The 26,138-nt window shown below is 41.3% G+C and overlaps 1 protein-coding gene across 4 annotated transcripts in view; it reads right to left on the bottom strand.

Annotated features, from left to right (window-relative positions):
* Nucleotides 1-26,138, bottom strand: part of Pcca (propionyl-CoA carboxylase subunit alpha) — a 411,727-nt gene that overhangs the window by 376,404 nt on the left and 9,185 nt on the right. For all 4 annotated transcript variants that reach the window (XR_015044709.1, XM_085828899.1, XM_021182607.2 and 1 more), the window contains exon 2: nucleotides 4,197-4,274. Coding sequence is in view for 3 of the 4 variants with exons in the window: in XM_085828899.1 (XP_085685025.1) it covers nucleotides 4,197-4,274 (78 nt within the window). In the remaining variant the exon portion in view is untranslated. The remainder of the gene's footprint in view (nucleotides 1-4,196; nucleotides 4,275-26,138) is intronic.

Genomic DNA, 26,138 nt, shown 5'->3' with positions numbered 1-26,138 from the left:
TTAAAATCTCAAAACTGGAAAGACTTAACCTTTATAACACTCATGGCTTATACTACTAGCCTGAGACCATCTTTGCTGCCTATTAAACTCCTAGCCTAATGAAACTCTGAGGCAGTCAGTCTTGATCACATAGACCCTTAAGATAATCTACTCTTACCTAGGCATGATACTGTGTGATCATTACTTTTCTTGTCCAAATGGCAACAATAACTATTGAACAGTATGTATTCTCTAGAGAAAAACACACTTGCGCATTTGAGCTGCATCATTTGAAACAGTCAAGTTCTAACAAGTTCTGGAGAGAAAATACAAAACAAAAATAAAGAAAAAACAACAAAGCAAAAAAACCATCTTGTCATGGAAGCTGTAATGTGTCACAGTGTGAAAACACAGTATACCCATTTGACTACACATCTTTACTTGCAAATGTTCACTGCATGAGTCAACCACACCTACTACTTTGGGTGCAGGAGAGCAAGTGGGCTGAACAATTCAGCTACCACCCAGGCGTGAAAGGGCCAGTCCTGCAGATCCAAAACTGCAGGGTCTCCATAGCAGAAGCCAGAGGCCTTGACCCAGACCAATGACTCATGCAAAATATGCTTTGTATTTTCTTTGGGGGGCATTGCAATGCCAAAGGGCAGAAACAAAGGGACAAGGAAGCAGGATTAGGGTGCATGATTTGAAACTCACATAGAATCAATAAAAAGTTAAAAACAAACAAGCAAAAAGAAAAAAAAAAAATACAAGCATGTTAGCTTTAGTAGCTGGTATTCACTCCTGGCACTCAAATGGTGGAAATGTCTCAAAGAAACTTGAGAACCTGAGTTCAGATCCCATCATTCATGCAAAGCTGGGTGTAATGGCACATGTCTGTAACTCTAGCACTGCTGTAATGGCACAATCTGTAACTCTAGCACTGGAGTAACGGCTCATGTCTATAACTCTAGCACTGATGTAATAGATCATGTCTGTAACTCTAGCAATGGTGTAATGGTACATGGCTATAACTCTAGCACTAGTGTAATAGATCATGGCTCTAACTCTAGCACTGGGCACTGGAAGTGGAGGTATATAGAGACAAAAGGATCCATGGAGCTCAAAGACCAGATATTAAAGCCAATCAGTGAGATCTGGATTCAGTGAGAAACCCTCTATCAATAAATAAGATAAAAAGGTGGTGTGGCAGCACACACCTTTAATCCCAAGCAGAGGTGGGTAAACATAGTTTCAGGCCAGGCTGGTCTACATAGTAAACTCCAGTGCAGCAAGGACTACAAAGGAGATCCTGTCTCAAAATAAACAAACTAATTAAGTGAAGAGCAATCAAAGGAAGATATCTGACAATGACGTTTGTCCTCAACATAGATGTCTGTACATGTGTATGCACTCTTACACACATCTAGTACATACATCTACACATACACACAAACATACAAATAAATTTAATTTAATTTTAATAAGGAGTCAATGACAGGTTCAAATGAAAACTGTTATACTTTGGACACTAAGTAACCCCCACAAAAGACTTGAGTAATGGGTGGCTCTACCAGGAGATACTATTTGGGGAAGCTCTGGAAAAGCCTAGCTGAAGAAAGCAGGTCGTTGGGCGCTGTCGTTGAGTGCTGGAGTTCACCCAGAACCTCACTGACCCTCTGCTCGCTATCAACTGAGAGGTAAGTAGTAATGTCCACCAGACATTCCCTCCACCCACCTACCCAAAGACCCACATCGAAGACACAGAATTAGTAGCCCTAAGACTAAAGACTTAACTCTCTGAAACTGCAAACTAAAAGGGTCAAGGTTCAGCCTCAGTGTGAGAAGAGCCAAAGTCTAGCCTCAGCGTGAGGAGGGTCCTGAGAAAGGGGGGATGGGAACGGCACAGATTCAATAATGATTCAAAGTCCGTAGTGGACACATGCTGTCAGTTCAAGTGCTGTTTCTCTGCCCAGAGCTTCTCATAATTTCTCCTCCTCCTCCTCCTCTCTGCCTTTTTCCCATTCTTTTTCCTTCTTTCTTCTCATTCTTTTTCATTTTTCCAACCAGAGAGACTGAACCCAGTTTTTTATTCACTAAAGCTACATCATCAGGGCTTTAACCACTGTTAATAATTTTTTCTAATTCATAAATTTTATAAACCCCAGGCCATTAGTCTTAACCCCTGCCTCCTTAAAACAGAAATTAAACACAAAGCAAAAGCACATTCCTTATGGTTTTTACCCAGCCTGATCTTCACTGATAGCTGGGCACAGCTCTTGCAGTTTCCTGGAACACCAGGCAGCCATCTTTAGTAACCGTTTAAGTACAGAAAAGTGAGAGACTACTAAGGCTGAAATAATTTCTTACAAAGTTTTAAAATTTATGTAAGTAAAGTAGGCATTGTCACTTCCAATCCTTCACTTAACTAGAGAATAAAGTACTAGCTTTTTATATGCTTGTACATCATCTTTTAATGTTTCCTATTCTAGCAATTCCATGGCCTCTGTCTTAGTTTGGGTTTTACTGCTGTGAGGAGATACCATGACCAAGGTAACTCCTATAAAGGGCAACATTTAATTGGGGACGGCTTACAGGTTCTGAGGTTCAGTCTATTATCATGGCAGGAAGCATGACAGTGTTCAGCCAGGCATGGCTCTAGAGGAGCTGTGAGTTCTACATCTTCATCCAAAGGCAGACAGAATAATACTGGCCTCCAGGCAGCTAGGACCAGGATCTTAAAGCCCACCCCACAGTGACATACTTCCTCCAACAAGGCCACACCTACTCCAACAAGGCCACACCTTCTAATAGTGCCACTCCCTGGGCCAAGCATATTCAAACCACCATAGCTTGATATATTCTCCTTCTAATATTGTTTGTAGATTGTATATAAGACTTCCTCCTATAAGATTAACCCACCTATCATTTGCTTACTTTTTATAGACTCCTTCTTTTCCTATCCATACCTTTTCTTCTTGAGACCACTTTAGCTCTCTATCCCTGGTGTCCCCAAGTTCACACTGGTTACTTAAGACAGCAGTCACTGAACAGGGAGGGAGCACATGTATCTCCTCAGAATTCCAAGTTCAAGGCCAAGTTCCACAATGAACAATTCCTACAAAGGACCATGTAGGCTTTCATGGCCTTTGTGGTTTTGTTGTCTAGATCCTTTCCCATGGCCCTAAAAGCCAAGCAGAAGGCCTGTTCCTCATCCTCCTCAGCCTCATGAGTACCTCCACTCCTCAGTCCTGAGAACTGCATCTGTTTCATTTATTATGGCGTGGTTAGCTCAGAAAGAAATTGAAAATTAAGTAGGAAAGATAGCAGATCAGCTTGAGGGCAGCAGCAACCATTAGCACATGTGGGGATCAACAGCCTGACGATGTTCCAGGGGCAGAAACTGAGTCATACCTCCCCTTAAGCAGCCATGAGGACTCAGCATAAAAGAAATCCTTCCAAGGTATTTACATCTTACACCCCTGCACTGCAGTGAGATAGCCAGCACACACGAGAATGGAGGTCATTATAAGGAAGGTTGGGTCTCCTCACACACATAAACCAGTTCAATAGCTCACAAGAACACAGCAAATCCTTTAGAAATGTAGTTAGAGGCAGTTGCGAGCTGATAGATGTGGGTGCTGAGAAACAAACTCTTAACCACTAGAGTCATCTCTCCAGGCCCTGAATCCACATTCTAAAACCTTTGATGCTAATGAGAAACACTACCAAACTCAAGTTGTACTCTACAAATGTGATACAGGGGCTGGGTGATGACTCACGGGTAAGAGCACAAGGACCGGAGTTCAAATCTCTAACGATCACAATAATGCCTAGGCATGGCCAATCAAGTGCCTATAACCCAGGCATGGCGAGAGGGAGAGACACGAGGATCCTGGGGCTTGCTACAGGCCTAATTGCAGGTTCAGTGAGAGACCCTGTCTCGAGGGACTAAGTCAGAGAACGATAGAGCAGGACCCCAGATATCATTCTCTGGCCTCCACAAGGACATGCACACATGCACACGTGCTTACATGCTCACATGCACGCACATATTAAAAAAGGAAAACAGAAAAGAAGCCTACAACACTTCACCAGTGCAATAAATAATTACAATATCACTACAATTCAATCAGTCCACTGAACATCATGTGGCAACAAGAAATAAAACCAGTCCACCTCGGCCATTGAGATTTTATTTTTATTTTTAAAATCCTTACCTTTTCTTTAGGCTCATATTCCACAGAACTGAGACTTCTGGACACCACTAGGCATTGGTATGAATAGACCGGAGCATGCTATTTAAAAATAGGAAAAAAAGTGAAAGCAGTTAGACTCTTGTGGGTTTCACCTTTTCTCGGGGTTCTTTTCCAGTTTGCTTCTACCTGAGAGTTTCAGTCTATATACGCAGTGCTAAGAATGGAACTTAGTTACCAAAAGGAAACCTCAACTGAAGACATGTCCCCTTGGCATGTAAGAAGAACCAAAGGTGTGGAAAAGAAGGAAGAGAGCGAGTGAGCGAGGGGTGGCACGTCACAGGCAGCCTCTGGCGGGTGACTGAGAGTGCAAGGTCAGAAATGCCACAAACCTCAGGGATTTACGGAATTTAAACAGAGGACCAGGTGTGTGCTTCTGAGGCAGAGATCAGTCTATCATTCCCAAGGCCCTAGGTACTTAGTAAGCAAATAAGTAAATAATAAAGTGATGGCTTTAAGGATTTTTCAATTTTAACAATGACTAGTAACTAATAAAAATGTCCCTTTTTTTATTTGTTGAAATTTTTAAAAAGTCAGGAGTTATGACTTTTTTCTGGCACAAAAAGGATTTGATAGATAAAAGTCCGAAATGATCAAGTTCACGTCTAGTATATTATTAACTATTTCTGAAGAAAGTATATCTTAATGCCTTAAGACATTAAGAAAATGAGTAATAAAAATTGTAACAAACACGGGATGAGGTCTGACTATGCCTATGACTGGACATCTTTAATATTGGTTTAGGTTTGAATTTTGGTTCTTTGGTTTTGAAACAGGGGCTCACTGTGCACAGGCCCTACTAACCTGAAACTAGGTCGACCAGGCTGACCTCAAATGCTCAGAGATCCAAGTGCTGGTAGGAAGGATACACAACATCCTATCCAACTGGATGTCTGTATTTGTACAAGTGTCTTTCAAAAGTGTATGTGTCATTTTATGCTCCCTTTATAGGAATATCTAAATTCTATAACTGTCATTCAAATTCCTTTTTTTTTTATTTCTCAATATATTATTTCTCTATGTAACCTTGGCTATCCTGGAACTTACTCTGTAGATCAGGCTGGCCTCAAACTCAGAGATCCACTTATCTCTGCCTCCCAAGTTCTAGGATTAAAAGGGTGTATCACCACCACCAGGCTCAAACTGGATTTTCTTTCACGGCTGTGTTATAAGGATTCTTGATGTATCCTAGACTCATACCTCCATTGTATACATAACCACAATTATTTGATTTTGTTCTATACATTTGTTTTTTACTTTCTACATGTCCTTTGAAACTTAAAAAAGTTAATTTTGATTAAATCTAATTCCTTGTTTACCAGTAATGAATTTTTTGGAGGAAGAAATATTATCTTTATGCATTTTTAAGTCACAGCTCATAAGCTATTGTCTACATCAGAAAGTTAAAACAAGAAAAGTTGCATAACCAAGTTTTAAGAAAGCGATGTGTTGGGACAGTATATGGATCTGGGGATAAAGTGCTTGCCGTGCAATGCTGAAGACATGAGTTTGATCCCTAGAACCCATGGTGGAAGAAAAGAGCTAAGTCCTGCAATCTGTCCTCTTAACTTTACATGGACAAGGACTTGCATGTCATGGCACATGCACACACATACGCACACATAAAAATAGAAAAGAAACTTTTAAAAAATCCGACTTGTCTAGTAGTTACTGGTAAAGAGGAAGAGCAGGAAAACACAAAGAACAAGAGGTAGTTATTACTGTCTCCTAGAATATTCTAAAAACACACTGATGCGAGAAACAGAGCATCTCACAGAAATGTTCTAAACTGAAGTTAAACACATATACTTTTTAAAAACATAAATCCTCAGACTGCAAAATGCATTCTCTACTTGAAACAAGAGTAGGAGACATGAAAGAGGCAGCTTGTTAAAGGAAGCCTTCACACTGCCAAGAAAAGATTGACTGAGTGGAAATGAAACTAAGTATATTATATCCACAGTACATCCCAAGATCATACTCCATTTCCCTTCTGTATTACCCCCAATCCTATACACCAGAAAGTTGAGTTCTACCAGCTTCTAACTTTTGACGATCAGAGAGCTAGAAAAGTTTGTTTTTTAATTTAAAGATAGAAATAACAGCATCTTCCACCATGACATTGGTGCCTAGTCAAAGTTATAATTTGGGTGGGAAAGGGTAGTGTACCAGGACACTCTACCCATTCCCTCTATGTTTAGATTAAAATTCAGCCATTTAGACTTTCAAAGAACTAATAAAAAATTTAAATAAATGGAAAATGAGTTTTCAAAGAATTGAAAATTCCAACCTTCTACAGCCCCTCGGTGGAACAGCTACAAAAAGTTCAGTGTCACAGCAAACTTAATAACAAAGATAATAGTCCTTTCTCCAAAAAACCTGAATATTTAGCTTCAGACAGCCCTAAACTCTAAAAACACATCTTAGGTGTGAAAGCTAGCTGGCATTTCTCACATCTCTGCTAGGTCACAAACACAGTGGGGTGAACAGCAGTACCCACTGCTCCATACATGCAACAGAGGAGCTGGCATTCTGAGTGGCTCTAACACTGTAGCCACACACTGGTCTACTGCAGCAGCGTGCCAACAGACTCTTCTAAAAATAATGATATTTTAGCCAGGGACAGTGGTGCACTCCTTTAATCCTTAAAGCACTCAGGAGGCAGAGGACGGTGGATCTCTGAGTTCCAGGCCAGCCTGATCTACAGAGCGAGTTACTGGACAGCCAGGGCCACACAGAGAAGATAGATAGATTATATATATATATATATATATATATATATATATATATATATATACATATACATACATATATATTTTGAAATTTTCATATGCCATATGTGGATTGAATTCTCCCTGCAGCTCCTCCCAAATCCAGCCCCTCCCTCCCAAGCTTGTCCTTTTTTCTTTAACTATTTCACAACAGATGCCTCTGTCTCCTGTCTCTTTCCTCCCTGCCCTCTGTTCCTGGCTTAGTACAACCTAAGCCTTGGGTGTAAAGGTCTTGGATGGGGGCAGATACCCCCAGAGCAGCTGATCTCCACATTCTGGCCAGGTGCGGCCATCTGACGAACTTCATTTGATGAGGGTGGGAGCTGTACTTCTCTGTGAGGATGAGGATCTAAGGATGCAGGAGGAAAACTGCAAGAGAAGGTTCTGCTCTCAAACCCATGTCCTCACTAGCTCCAAGGAGCTAGCTAAGTTCCCAGTGCTGGGCATGAAGCCTCCTACTAGGTGGCCTTGAGTCCAGTTAGACAACTGTTGGTTACCCAGGAAGGTGCTGTCACTGTACCTTTGACACATCTGTCATATAAGGCTCAAATCAGATGGTTTCTTTAGCCATTAAGGAATTAAGTGTATTGGAGTTGTGGGTGCGACTCCATGGTTAGGGTACTCCCATAGCATTTATGAGGAGCAAGGTTCAGTCCAAAGCACACAAAATAATGACATTAATTGGTACAGTTCATTTCTGATGACAGAAATCACACTTACTTCACTTAAGAGAATGGGAGCAGAGGATGATGCTTTCTCATCAGTTCCAATGGCTTTGCAACAAGCAAAGCTTGTACAAGAACTGCCCGAGAGGATGGTTTTTAGGACCTTGGAGCAGAAAAGAATTTCTAGATTCCACACCACTCAGCTATTACTCTTGAGCATTTACACGTACACCTGAGGCACTGGCATGCTGACCCAGGGAGTTGCCCGCCAGTCTGTTTTATTGCTTCACAAATTGTGACAGAAAAAAAAAAAAAACACAAAAAAACAAAAAATAAAAATTTGTTGCAGGTGAAGTAGATAAATAAAATTTAATACAGTCATACAGTGGGGTATTCTCTAGCAGGTAAGTACAACACACTGAAATCAATGTATTAACAGCAAAAGAAAAAAATTATCAGTGAAGTAATGGACATATTACAATGATTCCTGTGAGAATTTGAATAGCCAACTTATGGCCCTACTACTAAGCACTGGTTATGGGATAACACTTTCCCTAAAGCCCTAAAGCATTAGTGTGGGATACATGTGAGTGGCTATTGCTAAGGGTAGGAAGGGAGAAGATTCAGAAAGCAGATGTGGCCAAGCAATTGATTAAATAATACAATGATACTTCAAGCTTTGGTTCTAAATGTACACCTTCCATTAAAAGAAAGCCCTATAATTAATTCATACAAACAATAATAACAATGACAAAATGCAAAATGATGCATTTGGGGGTAGAGCTCTGCAGAATGCACCTGAGCACATAGGAGAGGACTGAAAGGCACCTGAAGGCCAGCCCAAGCTCAGCCTCACCCTGTTTCTTCACCTTGAACCACTCAATTTGAACACTTCTGCCCACAGCTGGAAAATAAGAGCTCAGCTGACTTTCCCCTGAGGGTGAGCACTGACCTGGACTGCTATCAGGAGTTACTCGAAACAGGCGGTTTATTCAGACTGAACATGACCGCTAAGAAAGTGATGTCCTTGCTGATACTCTGATAGTAAACAAACAAAAAATGCAAAAGAGTTTATGTGACTTTGCAAATGTGGCATTGCTAAGTAACTCTCAGAATAAAGTGCATCTCCTCTGTGGGTCCCAGAACAATGGACTTGGCTAAACTTGGTTAAAGAGAACAGTCCAGAAATCTCTAATCTCTAAGTAGCTAATCTCTGAAGAATGTTTGAGCCAGCTAAACCAGCATATTATATGTTTACTCTCAAGAAAAGATCAAGAATGTAAAACTAGACTTTAAAACACCTCCACCGGGGTTCAAGAATTACACAAATCTACAAGTTACACATAAACTAATAGAAGAAAATATAGCAGAGTGCCTAAGGGAACACAGTGGTTTTAGAATCGTTTTATTATTACTTAAAAGTACTTGGTTAAAAAGAAACAGATACACACAAAGAGAAGACAGTGTGAAGACATGTAAACTCTCAATAATGTAGCCAAGAATGAAAAAAAAGCATAGAGATCCCTAGTTATCAAGTAACTAGACACAGACATCATTACAAGAGACGGAACAACCCAGGGAAAGAGCCTATGTTAGAGAGTCGTCCCAGTCGCAGCCTGAAACTGCCAGTATGAAGTGGTTTGGTTCTGCTTGTTCAGTCCCAGCAAAACCTTCATGAAAGTTTGAAAATGGAGAGCTCAAAGCAAACACAATTTTGCTAAATCTGCAACCAAAACATTATGGTTTGGGGGGCTTGAGAGATGGCTCAGCAGTTAAGAGCACTGGCTATTCTTCCAGGGGTCTTGAATTCAATTCCCAGCAACCACATGGTGGCTCACAACCATCTGTAATGGGATCTGAAGAGCAGTTGGTGCTCTTAACCATTGAGCCATCTCTCCAAACAAAAAATTATGTTTTTAAACATAGGTATATAGTAAAATTCTGAAACTTTAGAACTTTACACAAAAATACTTAACATCTGTTATTTTTTTAAACATATAATGAACAGGTTACAAGCTCAGCTCAGAATTCTTTTCTGATACTTCCTAAGCATGGAAAACCCAAGAAATCCAGGTGTAATGAAACACATATGTTGCAGCTACTTGGGAGGCTGACATAGGAGAATTGCAGGTTCAAAGGCAATGAATGTAACTTCCTCTGCCTGAAAACGAAACAAGCAGGAGGAGTTCTTATAAACTGAAGCACCCAGGAAAAGATTCTATTAAAAATCATCTCCAGTAAAGATTCTAGAAGGGGGCAAGCAAGAGGACTCCATGGGTAAAGACATCTGCTCACAAGCCTGATATCCTAAATTTGATCTCCTGGCCCCATATCGAAAAAGGAGGGAACCAACTCCCACAAACTGTTCTCTAATCTCCACACATGCAACATGTCATGTAAGCAGCCACACCCGGAAGGAAGGAAGGAAGGAAGGAAGGAAGGAAGGAAGGAAGGAAGGCTGGCTATTTTCTAAAAGCTTCCATAGTACTCCCAAGGACTCCATGATTATGGACCACTGAAATCTCACAGGTCCAGAATTATCTTTGGCTCTCTTCAGTCTCCTTAATAGTTACTTAGCTCCCACTTTCTGAATCTGACCTAACACATCAAATACCAGCCAAAACCATGTTAAATTAGCTAGCTAATAGCTTTCCTTAAACCGAAGACTGATTGTCTTCAAATAATATCTGGAACCTATAGCAGATATTTCTTCACTTTTCTTTAACCCATACACCCAATTTCCTCACAGGTGTAGTTCGCCAATGCCAAATTTACTTTTTGCTCTGTGATTATAAAGTTTGTGTAACCACTGTCAGTGTTACTTGGGGCAACCTGAACCTATATCCCAGGTCATAGTCTGTAGGCTTAGATTTTTAAAAACCTACTTTTAGTAAGTAATCTCCCTTCTAGCCCACCACCCACGAGAGGCAGTGGGAAGGAAAGGCTAACAGAGCAAAGGAGGATGTTGACCTGTTTAGAAATATTTCCTTGGAGGAAATCCAATCTGTGTTGTCAGGATATGGCATTCATTAAATCAGCAATGGCAGGTTGACCTAGAAAAAAAACCACAAGGCTCTGTCAATTAGCCCCAAGAAGCTGCTGGAACACCACCAGTACCATGAAGTCATGACAAATGATAACCAAGAGAGAATGGTAAGGTGTGTACCAATACCATCCAGCACTGTCAGCAAAGACAGGTGTCAGCAAAACCCAACAATGACCAGAAAAGAATGGCAAGGTGTACCAATACCACACAGCATCGTCCACTGTCCAGTGGGATATATTTATATCCTTTGCAAACACACGAACCCTCAAGCATCTGCCGTAGCAAAACATCACATGCCCTTTTTCCAGGCTGCCTCCAGAAGAACACATGCCTGTACTTAGCAAGAGCATCCTCTCATAAGACAGTTTTCACGTGACATAACTGAGTCTCCAAAGAAACCAGAAATTTCCACTTCAATGCTCACTCATATTTGACTCCAGAATACTACTATCTCTTCTTATTCCCTCTCAGACAAGAAGAGCTTTGCATCAACAGAGTTCGGTGGTAAAGTGCTTGCCAAACACACAAGTCTGTGTGTTTGACTTTCAGTACCACACAAAATAAAAGTTTTGAGAACAACTTTTAAACAACTGCGCATAAAGCAACTATGAAAACTACCACAGTCAAAAAGAATAAAGAAGGAAAGAAAACACAAGGTGGAGACTGCTCAGGTTGGGGAGAGAGAAATCCGGCCTACATAGGGCCACAAGCCTCTTCCGGTCAGAAAAGCACCAGGGCAGCTAGGGCGCAGGGTCGGCTGACACTCGCCAGCTACCCACAACACCCGCCACAGGATCTTAAGACTTCTGGTGAGTGGAACACAGCTTCTGCTCCAATCCAATTGCGCGCGGGACCTGAGACTGCATTAGTTAGGGAAGCAGAAACAGGCCTGAGTAGGGCCACAGGCCTCATCCGGCCGGATCAGCACCGGAGTAGCTAGAGCGCAGGGTTGCCTGACACCCGCCAGCTACCCACGACCCCCGCCACAGGATTTTGGGACTGCTGGTGAGTGGAACACAGCTTCTGCTCCAGTCCAATCACGCGGGACCTGAGACTGCTTTGGTTGGGGAGGCAGAAATCCGGCCTACGTAGGGCCACAAGCCTCTTCCGGTCAGAAAAGCACCGGGGCAGCTAGGGCGCAGGGTCGGCTGACACTCGCCAGCTACCCACAACACCCGCCACAGGATCTTAAGACTTCTGGTGAGTAGAACACAGCTTCTGCTCCAATCCAATTGCGCGCGGGACCTGAGACTGCATTAGTTAGGGAAGCAGAAAACCGGCCTGAGTAGGACCACAGGCCTCTTCCAGCTGGACCAGCACCGGGGTACCGCCAGCTACCCACGACCCCCGCCACAGGATTTTGAGACTGCTGGTGAGTGGAACACAGCTTCTGCTCCAATCTTTAAACAGTGACAACGATAACAACTAACCCCAGAGATTACCAGATGGCGAAAGGTAAACGTAATAATCATACTAACAGAAACCAAGACCACTCACCATCATCAGAACCCAGCACCCCCACTTCGCCCAGTCCAGGGCACCCCAACACACCGGAAAAGCTAGACACGGATCTAAAAGCATATCTCATGATGATGGTAGAGGACATCAAGAAGGACTTTAATAACTCACTTAAAGAATTACAGGAGAACATGGCTAAAGAGTTACAAGTCCTTAAAGAAAAACAGGATAACACAATCAAACAGGTAGAAGTCCTTAAAGAAAAACAGGATAACACAATCAAACAGGTAGAAGTCCTTAAAGAAAAACAGGAAAACACATCCAAACAGATGATGGAAATGAACAAAACCATACTAGACCTAAAAAGGGAAGTAGACACAATAAAGAAAACCCAAAATGAGGCAACACTGGAGATAGAAACCCTAGGAAAGAAATCTGGAACCATAGATACGAGCATCAGCAACAGAATACAAGAGATGGAAGAGAGAATCTCAGGTGCAGAAGATTCCATAGAGAACATCGGCACAACAATCAAGGAAAATGGAAAATGCAAAAACATCCTAACTCAAAACATCCAAGAAATACAGGACACAATGAGAAGACCAAACCTACGGATAATAGGAGTGGATGAGAATGAAGATTTTCAACTCATAGGACCAGCAAACACCTTCAACAAAATTATAGAAGAAAACTTCCCAAATCTAAAGAAAGAGATGCCCATGAACATACAAGAAGCCTACAGAACTCCAAATAGACTGGACCAGAAAAGAAATACCTCCCGACACATAATAATCAGAACAACAAATGCTCTAAATAAAGATAGAATACTAAAAGCAGTAAGAGAAAAAGGCCAAGTAACATATAAAGGCAAGCCTATCAGAATTACACCAGATTTTTCACCAGAGACTATGAAAGCCAGAAGATCCTGGACGGATGTTATACAGACACTAAAAGAACACAAATTCCAGCCCAGGCTACTATACCCAGCCAAACTCTCAATTAACATAGATGGAGAAACCAAAGTATTCCACGACAAAACACATTATCTCTCCACGAATCCAGCCCTTCAAAGGATAATAACCAAAAAAAAAAAAACAATACAAGGACAGGAACCACGCCCTAGAAACAACAAGAAGGTAATCCCTCAACAAACCTAAAAGAAGACAGCCACAAGAACAGAATGCCAACTTTAACAACAAAAATAACAGGAAACAACAATTACTTTTCCTTAATATCTCTTAATATCAATGGACTCAACTCCCCGATAAAAAGACATAGACTAACAAACTGGCTACACAAACAAGACCCAACATTTTGCTGCTTACAGGAAACTCATCTCAGAGAAAAAGATAGACACTACCTCAGAATGAAAGGCTGGAAAACAATTTTCCAAGCAAATGGTATGAAGAAACAAGCTGGAGTAGCCATTCTAATATCTGATAAGATTGACTTCCAACCCAAAGTCATTAAAAAAGACAGGGAGGGACACTTCATACACATCAAAGGTAAAATCCTCCAAGAGGAACTATCAATCCTGAATATCTATGCTCCAAATACAAAGGCAGCCACATTCATTAAAGAAACTTTAGTAAATCTCAAAGCACACATTGCACCTCATACAATAATAGTGGGAGACTTCAACACACCACTTTCACCAATGGACAGATCATGGAAACAGAAACTAAACAGGGACACAGGGAAACTAAGAGAAATTACAAATCAAATGGATCTGGCAGATATCTACAGAACATTCTATCCTAAAACAAAAGGATATACCTTCTTCTCAGCACCTCATGGCACCTTCTCCAAAATTGACCACATAATTGGTCACAAAACAGGCCTCAACAGATACAAAAATATTGAAATTGTCCCATGCATCCTATCAGATCACCATGGACTAAAGCTGATCTTCAATAACAAAATAAATAATAGAAAGCCAACCTTCACGTGGAAACTGAACAACACTCTTCTCAATGATACCTTGGTCAAGGAAGGAATAAAGAAAGAAATTAAGGACTTTTTAGAGTTCAATGAAAATGAAGCCACAACATACCCAAACTTATGGGACGCAATGAAAGCATTTCTAAGAGGAAAACTCATAGCTCTGAGTGCCTCCAAAAGGAAACTAGAGAGAGCACACATTAGCAGCTTGACAACACACCTAAAAGCACTAGAACAAAAGGAAGCAAATTCACCCAAGAGGAGTAGACAGCAGGAAATAATCAAACTAAGGGGTGAAATCAACCAAGTGGAAACAAGAAAAACTATTCAAAGAATCAACCAATCAAGGAGCTGGTTCTTTGAGAAAATCAACAAGATAGATAAACCCTTAGCCAGACTCACTAGAGGGCACAGGGAAAGCATCCTAATTAACAAAATCAGAAATGAAAAAGGAGACATAACAACAGATCCTGAAGACATCCAAAACACCATCAGATCCTTCTACCAAAGGCTATACTCAACAAAACTGGAGAACCTGGATGAAATGGAGAAGTTCCTAGACAGATACCAGGTACCAAAGTTGAATCAAGATCAGGTTAATGATCTAAACAGCCCTATATCCCCCAAAGAAATAGAAGCAGTCATTAATAGTTTCCCTACTAAAAAAAGCCCAGGACCAGATGGGTTTAGTGCAGAGTTCTATCAGACCTTCAAAGAAGATCTAATCCCAGTTCTTCACAAACTATTCCACAAAATAGAAAGAGAAGGTACTCTACCCAACTCATTCTATGAAGCCACAATTACTCTGATACCTAAACCACAAAAAGACCCAACAAAGATAGAAAATTTCAGACCAATATCCCTTATGAATATTGATGCAAAAATCCTCAATAAAGTTCTTGCTAAACGAATCCAAGAACACATCAAAACAATCATCCATCCTGACCAAGTAGGTTTCATCCCAGGGATGCAGGGATGGTTCAATATACAGAAATCCATCAACGTAATCCAGTATATAAACAAACTCAAAGACAAAAACCACATGGTCATCTCGTTAGATGCTGAGAAAGCATTTGACAAGATCCAACACCCATTCATGATAAAAGTCTTGGAAAGATCAGGAATTCAAGGCCCATACCTAAACATGATAAAAGCAATCTACAGCAAACCAGTAGCCAACATCAAAGTAAATGGTGAGAAGCTTGAAGCAATCCCTCTAAAATCAGGGACTAGACAAGGCTGTCCACTTTCTCCATACCTATTCAACATTGTACTTGAAGTCCTAGCCAGAGCAATTCGACAACAACAAAAGGAGATCAAAGGAATACAAATTGGAAAAGATGAAGTCAAAATATCACTCTTTGCAGATGATATGATAGTATATATAAGTGACCCTAAAAATTCCACCAGAGAACTCCTAAGCCTGATAAACAGCTTCGGTGAAGTAGCTGGATATAAAATTAACTCAAACAAATCAATGGCCTTTCTCTACACAAAGAATAAACAGGCTGAGAAAGAAATTAGGGAAACAACACCCTTCTCAATAGTCACAAATAATATAAAATATCTTGGCGTGACTCTAACTAAGGAAGTGAAAGATCTGTATGATAAAAACTTCAAGTCTCTGAAGAAAGAAATTATAGAAGATCTCAGAAGATGGAAAGATCTCCCATGCTCATGGATTGGCAGGATCAACATTGTAAAAATGGCTATCTTGCCAAAAGCAATCTACAGATTCAATGCAATCCCCATCAAAATTCCAAATTAATTCTTCAACGAATTAGAAAGTGCAATCTGCAAATTCATCTGGAATAACAAAAAACCTAGGATAGCAAAAACTCTTCTCAAGGATAAAAGAACCTCTGGTGGAATCACCATGCCGGACCTAAAGCTCTACTACAGAGCAATTGTGATAAAAACTGCATGGTACTGGTATAGTGACAGACAAATAGACCAATGGAATAGAATTGAAGACCCAGAAATGAACCCACACACCTACGGTCACTTGATCTTCGACAAGGGAGCTAAAAACATCCAGTGGAAGAAAGACAGCATTTTCAACAAATGGTGCTGGCACAACTGGTTGTTAACATGTAGAAGAATGCGAATCGATCCATTCCTATCTCCTTGTACTAAGGTCAAGTCTAAGTGGATCAAGGAACTTCACATAAAACCAGAGACACTGAAACTTATAGAGGAGAAAGTGGGGAAAAGCCTTGAAGATATGGGCACAGGGGAAAAATTCCTGAATAGAACAGTAATGGCTTGTGCTGTAAGATCGAGAATTGACAAGTGGGACCTCATGAAACTACAAAGCTTCTGCAAGGCTAAAGACACCATCAATAAGACAAAAAAACCACCAACAGATTGGGAAAGGATCTTCACCTATCCTAAATCAGATAAGGGACTAATATCCAATATATATAAAGAACTCAAGAAGGTGGACTCCAGAAAGTCAAATAACCCCATTAAAAAATGGGGCTCAGAACTGAACAAAGAATTCTCACCTGAGGAATACCGAATGGCAGAGAAACACCTGAAAAAATGTTCAACATCCTTAATCATCAGGGAAATGCAAATCAAAACAACCCTGAGATTCCACCTCACACCAGTCAGAATGGCTAAGATCAAAAATTCAGGTGACAGCAGATGCTGGCGAGGATGTGGAGAAAGAGGAACACTCCTCCATTGTTGGTGGGATTGCAATCTTGTACAACCACTCTGGAAATCAGTCTGGCGGTTCCTCAGAAAATTGGACATAGTACTACCGGAGGATCCAGCAATACCTCTCCTGGGCATATATCCAGAAGATGTCCCAACCGGTAAAAAGGACCCATGCTCCACTATGTTCATAGCAGCCCTATTTATAATAGCCAGAAGCTGGAAAGAACCCAGATGTCCCTCAACAGAGGAATGGATACAGAAATTATGGTACATTTACACAATGGAGTACTACTCAGCTACTAAAAAGAATGAATTTATGAAATTCCTAGCCAAATGGATGGACCTGGAGGGCATCATCTTGAGTGAAGTAACACAATCACAAAAGAACTCACACAATATGTATTCACTGATAAGTGGATATTAGCCCAAAACTTAGGATACCCAAGATATAAGATACAATTCGCTAAACGCATGAAACTCAAGAAGAATGAAGACCAAAGTGTGGACACTGTGCACCTTCTTAGAATTGGGAACAAAACACCCAGGGAAGGAGTTACAGAGACAAAGTTCGTAGCTGTGATGAAAGGATGGACCATTTAGAGACTGCCGTATCCAGGGATCCATCCCATAAGCAGCTTCTAAACGCTGACACCATTGCATACACTAGCAAGATTTTGCTGAAAGGACCCAAATATAGCTGTCTCTTGTGAGACGATGCCGGGGCCTAGCAAACACAGGAGTGGATGTTCACAGTCAGCTATTGGATGTATCACAGGGCTCCCAATGGAGAAGCTAGAGAAAGTACCCAAGGAGCTAAAGGGATCTGCAACCCTATTGTTGGAACAACATGATGTACTAACCAGAACCCCGGAGCTCTTGTCTCTAGCTGCATATGTATCGAAAGATGGCCTAGTCGGCCATCAATGGAAAGAGAGGCCCATTGGACTTGCAAACTTTATATGCCCCAATATAGGGGAATGCCAGGGCCAAAAGAATGGGAATGGGTGGGTAGGGAAGTGGGGGGCGCTATGGGGGACTTTTGGGATAGCATTGGAAATGTAATTGAGGAAAATATGTAATAAAAATATTAAAAATCAAAAAAAAAAAAAAAGAAAACACAAGGTAACATACTGCCACTGATTCTCTTCTTCAGAAAAAAAGGGTCCTTGTCAGCGTAGCACATGGATGAAGCCATGAACATCAGGGACACATGGGCTGATGCTCAGCTCTGCTCTTACAGAACTGTAAGGTGTGGGACAAATCACTCCTAAGGGCCTTTCTTAAAATGTAAGTCATGATATCTCCTTAGTTCCCAAGGGACTCATTAAAAGGACCACATGACTCTTTACAGGCTGTCAAGTGCCCCTAAAGGTAAGATATCTTACAAAAGCTCAAAGTGCCCAGCTTTGGCCTTAAAAAAGCATACCAAGCCACTTAAGACTGGCCATAAGAGTAATAATCCTCATTAAAACAACTCTTGTTTAGACTCAGATTCCAACATGGGAACAAATCTCAACTCTGACACCTCTCCAGTGCACAGGAAATGTCTTCACGTGCAAAGAGAGAGCAGTGATAGCATTCCTCAGCCATAGCCAGACCTGATGCAGGAAATTAACCCAAAACTGAGGACATGACCATGCTTTTAGACAGACTAAGTTAGCCACTGGGGGGAAAAAAAAAACAGGAAAATAAGTATCCTTTGTTGATAAAAGAGCACCTGCCTTTGGGTTGGGGTTGTGTCTCGCTGTGAGTAAAACCAGTTAACCCACTAGCAATCATCTCAAAGAACAATTTCCACATGAGTTCTAACCTGACCAAAGCCAGGTAACATACCCACGGCACCACTCAGGTGACCAGGACACAAAAATAAAATAATTCTGTAGACAAACTAATTCAAAAAGACACAGACGATCCTGCCAAGAAAAGAAGCCCAAGCTGATGCTTCATGTCTGCGTGTCTAGGTGAAGGAAGGTCGTCTCCTGTGCATGTAATTCAAGAGTCTCAAAAGCCCCAGCTGTGAACTGACTGCAGCATTTCCACAGAACACCATGACCTTCTGAGGAACACACCTCTCTAAATGGATGCCACATTATGTCAACAAACATAGCTCTTTTTTCAGACACACTGAGATGGTTCACCTTAGTACCCATCCTAAGCAGAACAGCTCCCATTTGAGAAGCATAGTCCAATTGAGATTCTCCCACCCCCGTCTCCACACTAAGCTAGAACATGAGGAAATTATGTACTCCAATTCAAAAGCTTCAACCACCCTCTTAGACCATGCCATTCCTGCTATCCATCCTACCAGTATGCAAGAATACCACATGGACCCTCCTCACCAAGAGTACCTAGACTGCTCTGACATTGAGCACTCACACCTATTTCCCTCATCATGGGCACTTTCTTTATAATTTTATTTATTTTCTATTTTATTGCATTGTATGACTGTGTGAAGAGTATCAGAATCCATGGAACTGGAGTTACAATTTTTAACTGCCATATGGGTGCTGGGAATTGAAATGGGGTCCTCTGGAAGAGCAAAAGTGTTCTTAATCACAGAGCCATCTTTCCAGCCTTGGCAACCTATCTTCTTTCTTCCTTCCTTCCTTCCTTCCTTCCTTCCTTCCTTCCTTCCTTCCTTCCTCTTTCTTTCTTTCTTCCTTTCTTTCTCTCTTCCTTTCTTATGTCTGCTTATTTTACGTGTATGTGTTTGTGCCTAAATGTGTATATGGGCATCATGTATGTGTAGGAGCCTTCCGGTTTCAGAAGGTGTCACGAACTGGAAATGCCAGGTTTCTTTGGAAACTCAGTTGTGTCATGGGATATTTTTCCGGAAACTGTCTTATGAGATGATGTTTTTGCTGAAGCAGACATGCAGGGGTATGTTTTGCTGAGAACAGACATGTGGTGCTTTCTGGAAGCTGCCTGGAAAGGGGGAATCTGATATCTTGCTGGAACGGACACTTGAGAGGACACATGATGTTTGGAAAGGGTATAAGTATAACCCAATAGACAGTGGATGATGCTCTGGAATTGGTTCGCCTTGCCAATCTTTGCTGGTCTTCACTGATGGTACTGTGGCACTGGTTTGCCTTGCCTTCTTTTCTGATTATTGTTTGTTGTGACTTTGTAGACAGAAACACAACAAAAAACTTCTGGTGGTATTCTGGTAGTTTCCTGCTGCTTTTGTGCAGGCTCAGGTCTATGAGCAAAGCCTTTCAGTTTCTTCTGGATTAAACTGCTGTTGCTGATTTGTGAATGGTGTTTGCAAGTGGACTGAGCTATCACTGCTGATTCATGTGAACTGAACTGTTGATATACTGGCAATGAAGACTGGAATTGTCCCAAAGAACTACTCCTAAACAGATCCACTTCCTCTTTTGTCCTAGTAACCTTTCCTTTCTATTACCTCTGGTGGTGGTGGACTAAATAGGAGGGTTAAGCGTTTAAGAACCCTTATTAAACTAGGTTTTGAAAAATCTAAGCCTATAGTGTGAGATTCCCTAAAATTAGTCTCCATGTAGGTCCTGAGACCAAACCTAGTACTCTGCAAAATTAGCAAGCACTCTTTACCACTGAGCCATCTCTTCACCTCCAACTCTACAGAAATTCCCCATCAATCCTGAAAGCTCCTGACTCTCAAGCCCCAGCCATGGTCACAGTCAGTTCCCTCACCTCAAGGGAGAGCCAGTTCAGTGACACAACCTGAGTTGCACTGTCTGATATGGCAGCCAGCCACTTGCGTATACTGAGCATGTGAAATGAGCCTGGTGGCTATTAGCCTGACTCCAAATTACACACTTGGTCTTGGAAACAGTTCCCTGATAAGAATCACAGGTAACCATTCTTTTGATTAAGCTTTGGCTCCAGGCCCAGATGACCAGGGCTAAAACTAGAAGCTATACAGTGATGGCTCAAGGTAAAACTGTTTTATCTTTCCAGAAATCAGGATGTGATAGGTATTCCATCACATTTCTGAAGGACAGATCTACCTGCCATAATAATGAAGTTCTATGGGTTACACAAAAGGGTGAGCCAGGGTGTACTGGTTAGTTTTGTGTCAACTTGACACAGCTGGAGTTAACACAGAGAAAGAACCTTCAGTTGAGGAGATGCCTCCATGAGATCCAACTGTAAGGCATTTTCTCAATTAGTGATCAAGGGGGAAAGGCCCCTTGTGGGTGGGACCATCTCTGGGCTGGTAGTCTTGGTTCTATAAGAGAGCAGGCTGAGCAAGCAGGAGGAGGCAAGCCAGTAAAGAACATCCCTCCATGGCCTCTGCATCAGCTCCTGCTCCCTGACCTGTTTGAGTTCCAGTCCTGACTTCCTTTGGTGATGAACAGCAGCATGGAAGTGTAAGCCGAATAAACCCTTTCCTCCCCAATTTGCTTCTTGGTCATGATGTTTGTGCAGAAATAGAAACCCTGACTAAGACACCAGGGGTTCTGTTCTGGCTCCATTTGCCTGAGAACCAACTTTGAAAGGAGTAATTGTGTGCTCTCTTCAGCCCTGCTCAGTCCCTAGAGCCATGGTCCCCAACCTTCCTAACACTGCTACCATTTCATACAGTTCCTCATGTTGTGAGGATCCCCAACCATAACATTATTTTTGTTCTACTTCAAAACTCCAATTTTGCTACTGTTCTGAATCATAATGTAAATATTTTTAGAGAAGGAAGTTTGCCAAAGGGGTCATGACCCACAGGTTGAGAATGACTGCTCTAAAACCAGCCTCTTCCTCTCAACTGGTAGGAACACTAATTCTATCCTATACCTGACTCTACAATTGAAATTCAAGCCAAAAAAAAAAAAAAATCACTGCATTGTTCTATTAACCTTTTTTTTCTGACAGTGTCTAACTCTATAGCCCTGCCTAGACTTAAGCTTGTGGTGTTGACCTCAGACTCACAAAAGTCCATGTGCTTCTACTTTTATTTAATCTTTTAATTTTTTTCCACTGATAATCTAAAAAGAAAAAAAAAAGACCCGAGTATTCAGTTTTTATTGATTTAAAGATAAAAATTAGTCTTTTTCTTTTGTGTAAATGTATGCATAGTATATGGATGTGTACCTGTTTGTGCATATGCACATTTGCATGCAGGTACATGTACATGTGAGTACATGTGTGTGTGGAAGCCAAGGTCTTTCTTCCATACTTTTCCACCTTACCTCTTAAGTCAGGGTGTCAATGAACCCAGAGGTGACTGACTGGCTAGTCTGGCTTTGCTCCCCCAGCACTAGGGCTGCAGTCGGACACCACACCAGGATTTTTTACATGGGTTCCAGAGAGCCTAACTTGGTTTCTCATTCTTGGATGGCAGAAACATTACTGACTGAGCTATCTTCTGAAATAAAATTGGTCCTTTAATGTTTAAAATACAAATGCTGGCAGTTTTAAAAATCCATTTGTAATTCTCTTTATATAGTATGACAACTTTATAGCCCTGCTCTTGAGCAGTGGCTCTCAAACTACACAATGCATCAGAACCACTGGGAAGACGAACTGAGTAAAACAGACAGCTGGACTCACCCCAGATGCTCGACCTCTGCAGGTCTGGAGAACTGCAGCTACACAATGAACTACAAGCATTCTTGAGGTTAAAACTGATAGCAGTCTCCAGCCAGAGAGGGACGCTGACTGACTGACTGACTGAACGTTTCCTCTGTTCTTTTGTTTTTTCCCTCATTGAAATGCTAAATACAATAGGAAAAACCCCAGTATCAAACCTGTATATTCACGAAGGTATTCTACCTGTGCAATGCTAAGATGATACTGAGACAGGCTCTTGCTATGGAACCCTGGATGCCTTAATACGACAATGTAGCTAAGGCAGACCTTGAACTCACAGCAATCCTCCTGTTTCAGCCTCCCTGGTGCTGACTTTACAGGCACTTGCCTGGCTTAGAGTAAGCTCTGTTTATCCTGATAAAGTTTCCTTACTCACAGAGACAGCTATCTAGTCTATTACTTCCTTCACTTTCATTACTATTATAAAAATCAAAGTCATTTTTATACCTAAGAGGCATAGATGTTCTTTTTTCTTTTTATGACTAAGTTTATTAATATGGTATGATTAAAGCACTAAGACATACTTGACTGGCCAGCCAGTCAAGCTACCAGTGAGCTTCAAGCCAATGAAACCCTGTAATGACATACTAGGTTGTCCTCTTATCTCTATACTTCCAAATACACACACACACACACACACACACACACACACACGCACACAACTTTTCTCAAGTTTGAATGAGACACTCTACATATGCCTATTTAGATGCTCCAAGAAGCCATAGGTTATCAAATGCAAATCCAAGTGCCAGAGACAGGCTACCTGTCTACAAGTCATTCCTCAGGAAACATCCTGAGAACCCCCCCAAAAAAATAATACAGATTATTGCCACTTCTGCTGGCTTGCCTTCAGAACTAAACAGTAACATCCTGTTAATGATGACATCACAGGCTCTAGCTATAGGACACAAAGAAACCAAATTAGAACTGAGCTAGAAGTGTTCACCCTATTGGCTTGCCCTCATAGCTTAAAAAGGTACAAGGCAGACTGCTGGAGAAGAAAAGCCAAGTCTTAATCAGTTATGGATATTGCACACAATACCCAACAGACCAAAGAGGCAGGATGTGCCCCTGCTACAACAGTGGGAAGTCTATTACAGGATAACCAGTCACTTTCTGGTTTACTCCACAGTAAAGAGTTTATGTCTGGTACTGAAAACCTGGTCAAATGCCCAAAGCATAGAGAACATAGGCCCTAGTAGGGGAAGCTATGCTCTTGTTTTCTAAATTATATGGTATCTTCAAATTACATTCAAAATAATTATATTTAGTTCCATAAACTAGTACTGCTCTCAGCTTTGGTCAGAGGAGTTCCTTTAAAAAACCTTTAGTTTCCTTTCATGTGCAAGTGTGTGTGCATGTGTGTGCATGTGCTGTGCATGTGCTGTGCATGTGAGGGTCAGAGCACAACTTACAGAAGTCAGTCTTCTCTGACCATACGGGTACCAGAAAGTGGAACTCGGGTCATCAGGTTTGGTAGCAGGTTTGGTACCTTTATTGGCTAGGCTATTTCTCTTGCAGTAGGCAGCCTTAACTGCAAAGATTCATAATTGGTCAAAGTGCTTATAAAGTGATTACTGGGTGTTCAGCTCTAAGTGAACATGTCCCTTCCATGTTCAGGTGAAATCATTAGAAGAAAAGATGGAAAGAATTGATGAGCCAGAGGGTTGTGAAGAACTGTGAAATGCCACTGTACTCAAGAATTCACAAAAGTTGCAATTGTCTGCAGAAGGCCTGCACAACATTGGACTATCTACATCCTGTCATGAAAGTTTTCCCCCAGTAAAGTACTCTTCTTCTCTTGGGAGGCACCTATTGAGATTCCATGAGCAAAACCATACAATGTGGTATGTACCTTTCTGTGTTTATGTCTAAAGAATCATTCTTGGTACCATCTTTACATGTAATTCCTTCCCATCCTAGGCCACAATCAAGTACTATTGGATTTAGCTCCAAAATATATTCCAAATCTGGATGGTCCTCACAAATTCTACCACTATAATCTAAACAAGTCACCATCGCCTCGGGTTGATCTTCAATAGCCTTGTGATGGGTTTCCTTGTTTCCACTTTCCCCGTGGAACTCACACTCAAACACCTCCTTAGACATCAGCCACGCTCTTTTCAAAATGTGAATCTTATTGCTCAAAACATCCATTTAGACTCCCAGTTTATGTGTCTGTTTGGTGTCGGTGACCAAGTCAGGACCCGCCTTGTGCTAGGCAAACACTCAACCACTGTACATTACAGCCCTCTCATTTTTTTCAAGAGTTTAACTAAGTTGCCCAGATTGAAATGTGATCCTCCTGCCTCAGTTCCCTGAGTAGTTGAGATTACAAGCCTGCCCTACCTAAAGGCCAGCTGGACTCTCATTTTTAAACTGTGAACGAGAGTTGAGATGACTGTGTCTTGTCTTACCTCATTTCTTAGCATCCCCCCTCATGCACTATATGACATGCACTTAAATCTACCCCTTGATTATGACAAATACAATCCCATCTTCCAGCTTTGCCGTGGCATACTCTCCATCCAAAATGCTGGTCACCTAGACCACAGCATGCAGGCTGGGTTACCTTCATGTTCAAAGCCGTGTGAGCAAAGTGCCTTCCCTTTTTCCTACCCAGAACCAACATTATCACTACCTCCTACTCCCTGAAATTTTTTTCTAAGAAGCAAAAGGAGGTGATTTTTGTTAAGTCACAAGCAAATAAGTAAGGGACTCCAAGCTATAAAAGAAGAATTCTCAGGTGAGACTACCTGAATTTAACTACTCATAAAAGGTTATCAGACCCACAGCCATACACAAAGGCTTTAATACAGTTACTACCATGTCTGGGCTTTGTACACATGTAGCATTGCAGAGCTGTGCCCATGGACAGGAAGCAGAGTGGAGCAATAATAGGAATGGGATAGGGCAAGGTAAAAACCACGAATGCCCATCTTTAGTGACCAACTTCTTCAGCTGGGCACCATCTTCCCTAGTTCCACTACCTTACAAGAGTCTATTCAGAATTTAAACCTAGCAACATGGCCATTTATTAGGTCAGATCCTCCTGACTGACTGACTCTAAGGATTTGCCTCAACATCTAAAATAAGGTATAGACTTAATCAAATCAAATTAATCATCAAGATTTATCATAATAGGATAACAGTTGCCAACTTAAATAATAATTGGAGAGATTCTTCAGATAAGAACATATGTGCAAAAAGCAGATCATTGCAATAGACCTTTGCATGCCAAAGTAAACAATGTATGGAAGAGGTTTATCAAGAGGGAAAATTCTGAAAGCTGAAATAAAGAAGATTTTGTAAGATGAGCAACAAAAGTAATCTAAGGTTCAGCAAATGTTGTTGGGCAGACAGACATCTTGTCTTAAATCAGGGCAGCTATGATCACTGCATCAGACCTATTAATATGTTTGTGGAGAGAGAGGAGACCCTCATAAAGTCTGCAGGAGGCATCTACGATCCTAGTATCCTCAAAGCAAAAGCAGTATTATTGCATATACCACTATATCATGCTGTTGAAGCATCTAAGCCTATGCCCACTGACAATATATTGACTCTGTTGAAGGAGACTTCCTTCTCACTCAAATCCAATGAACTTACAAAATTCTTTCCCCAACCTTAATTTTTAATCCTTGATCTCTCTGTATCTATATCAAACTATTTTACTGTCTCCTGGTCTTTGGATTTTTTGGGTGATGTTAGTTTTGGGGTTTTGGTTTTGGGGGGCTTGGGAGGCGAAGACAGGGTTTCTTTGTATAGCTCTGGCTGTCCTGGATCTTGATCT

The sequence above is a fragment of the Mus caroli genome, unplaced genomic scaffold (assembly GCF_978045245.1).
Source record: "Mus caroli unplaced genomic scaffold, Mus_caroli_1 scaffold_12, whole genome shotgun sequence".
Classification (NCBI taxonomy): Eukaryota; Metazoa; Chordata; class Mammalia; order Rodentia; family Muridae; genus Mus; species Mus caroli.
Note: the sequence above shows the minus strand (reverse complement) of the source record. Positions and strands in the feature narration are given on the sequence as shown.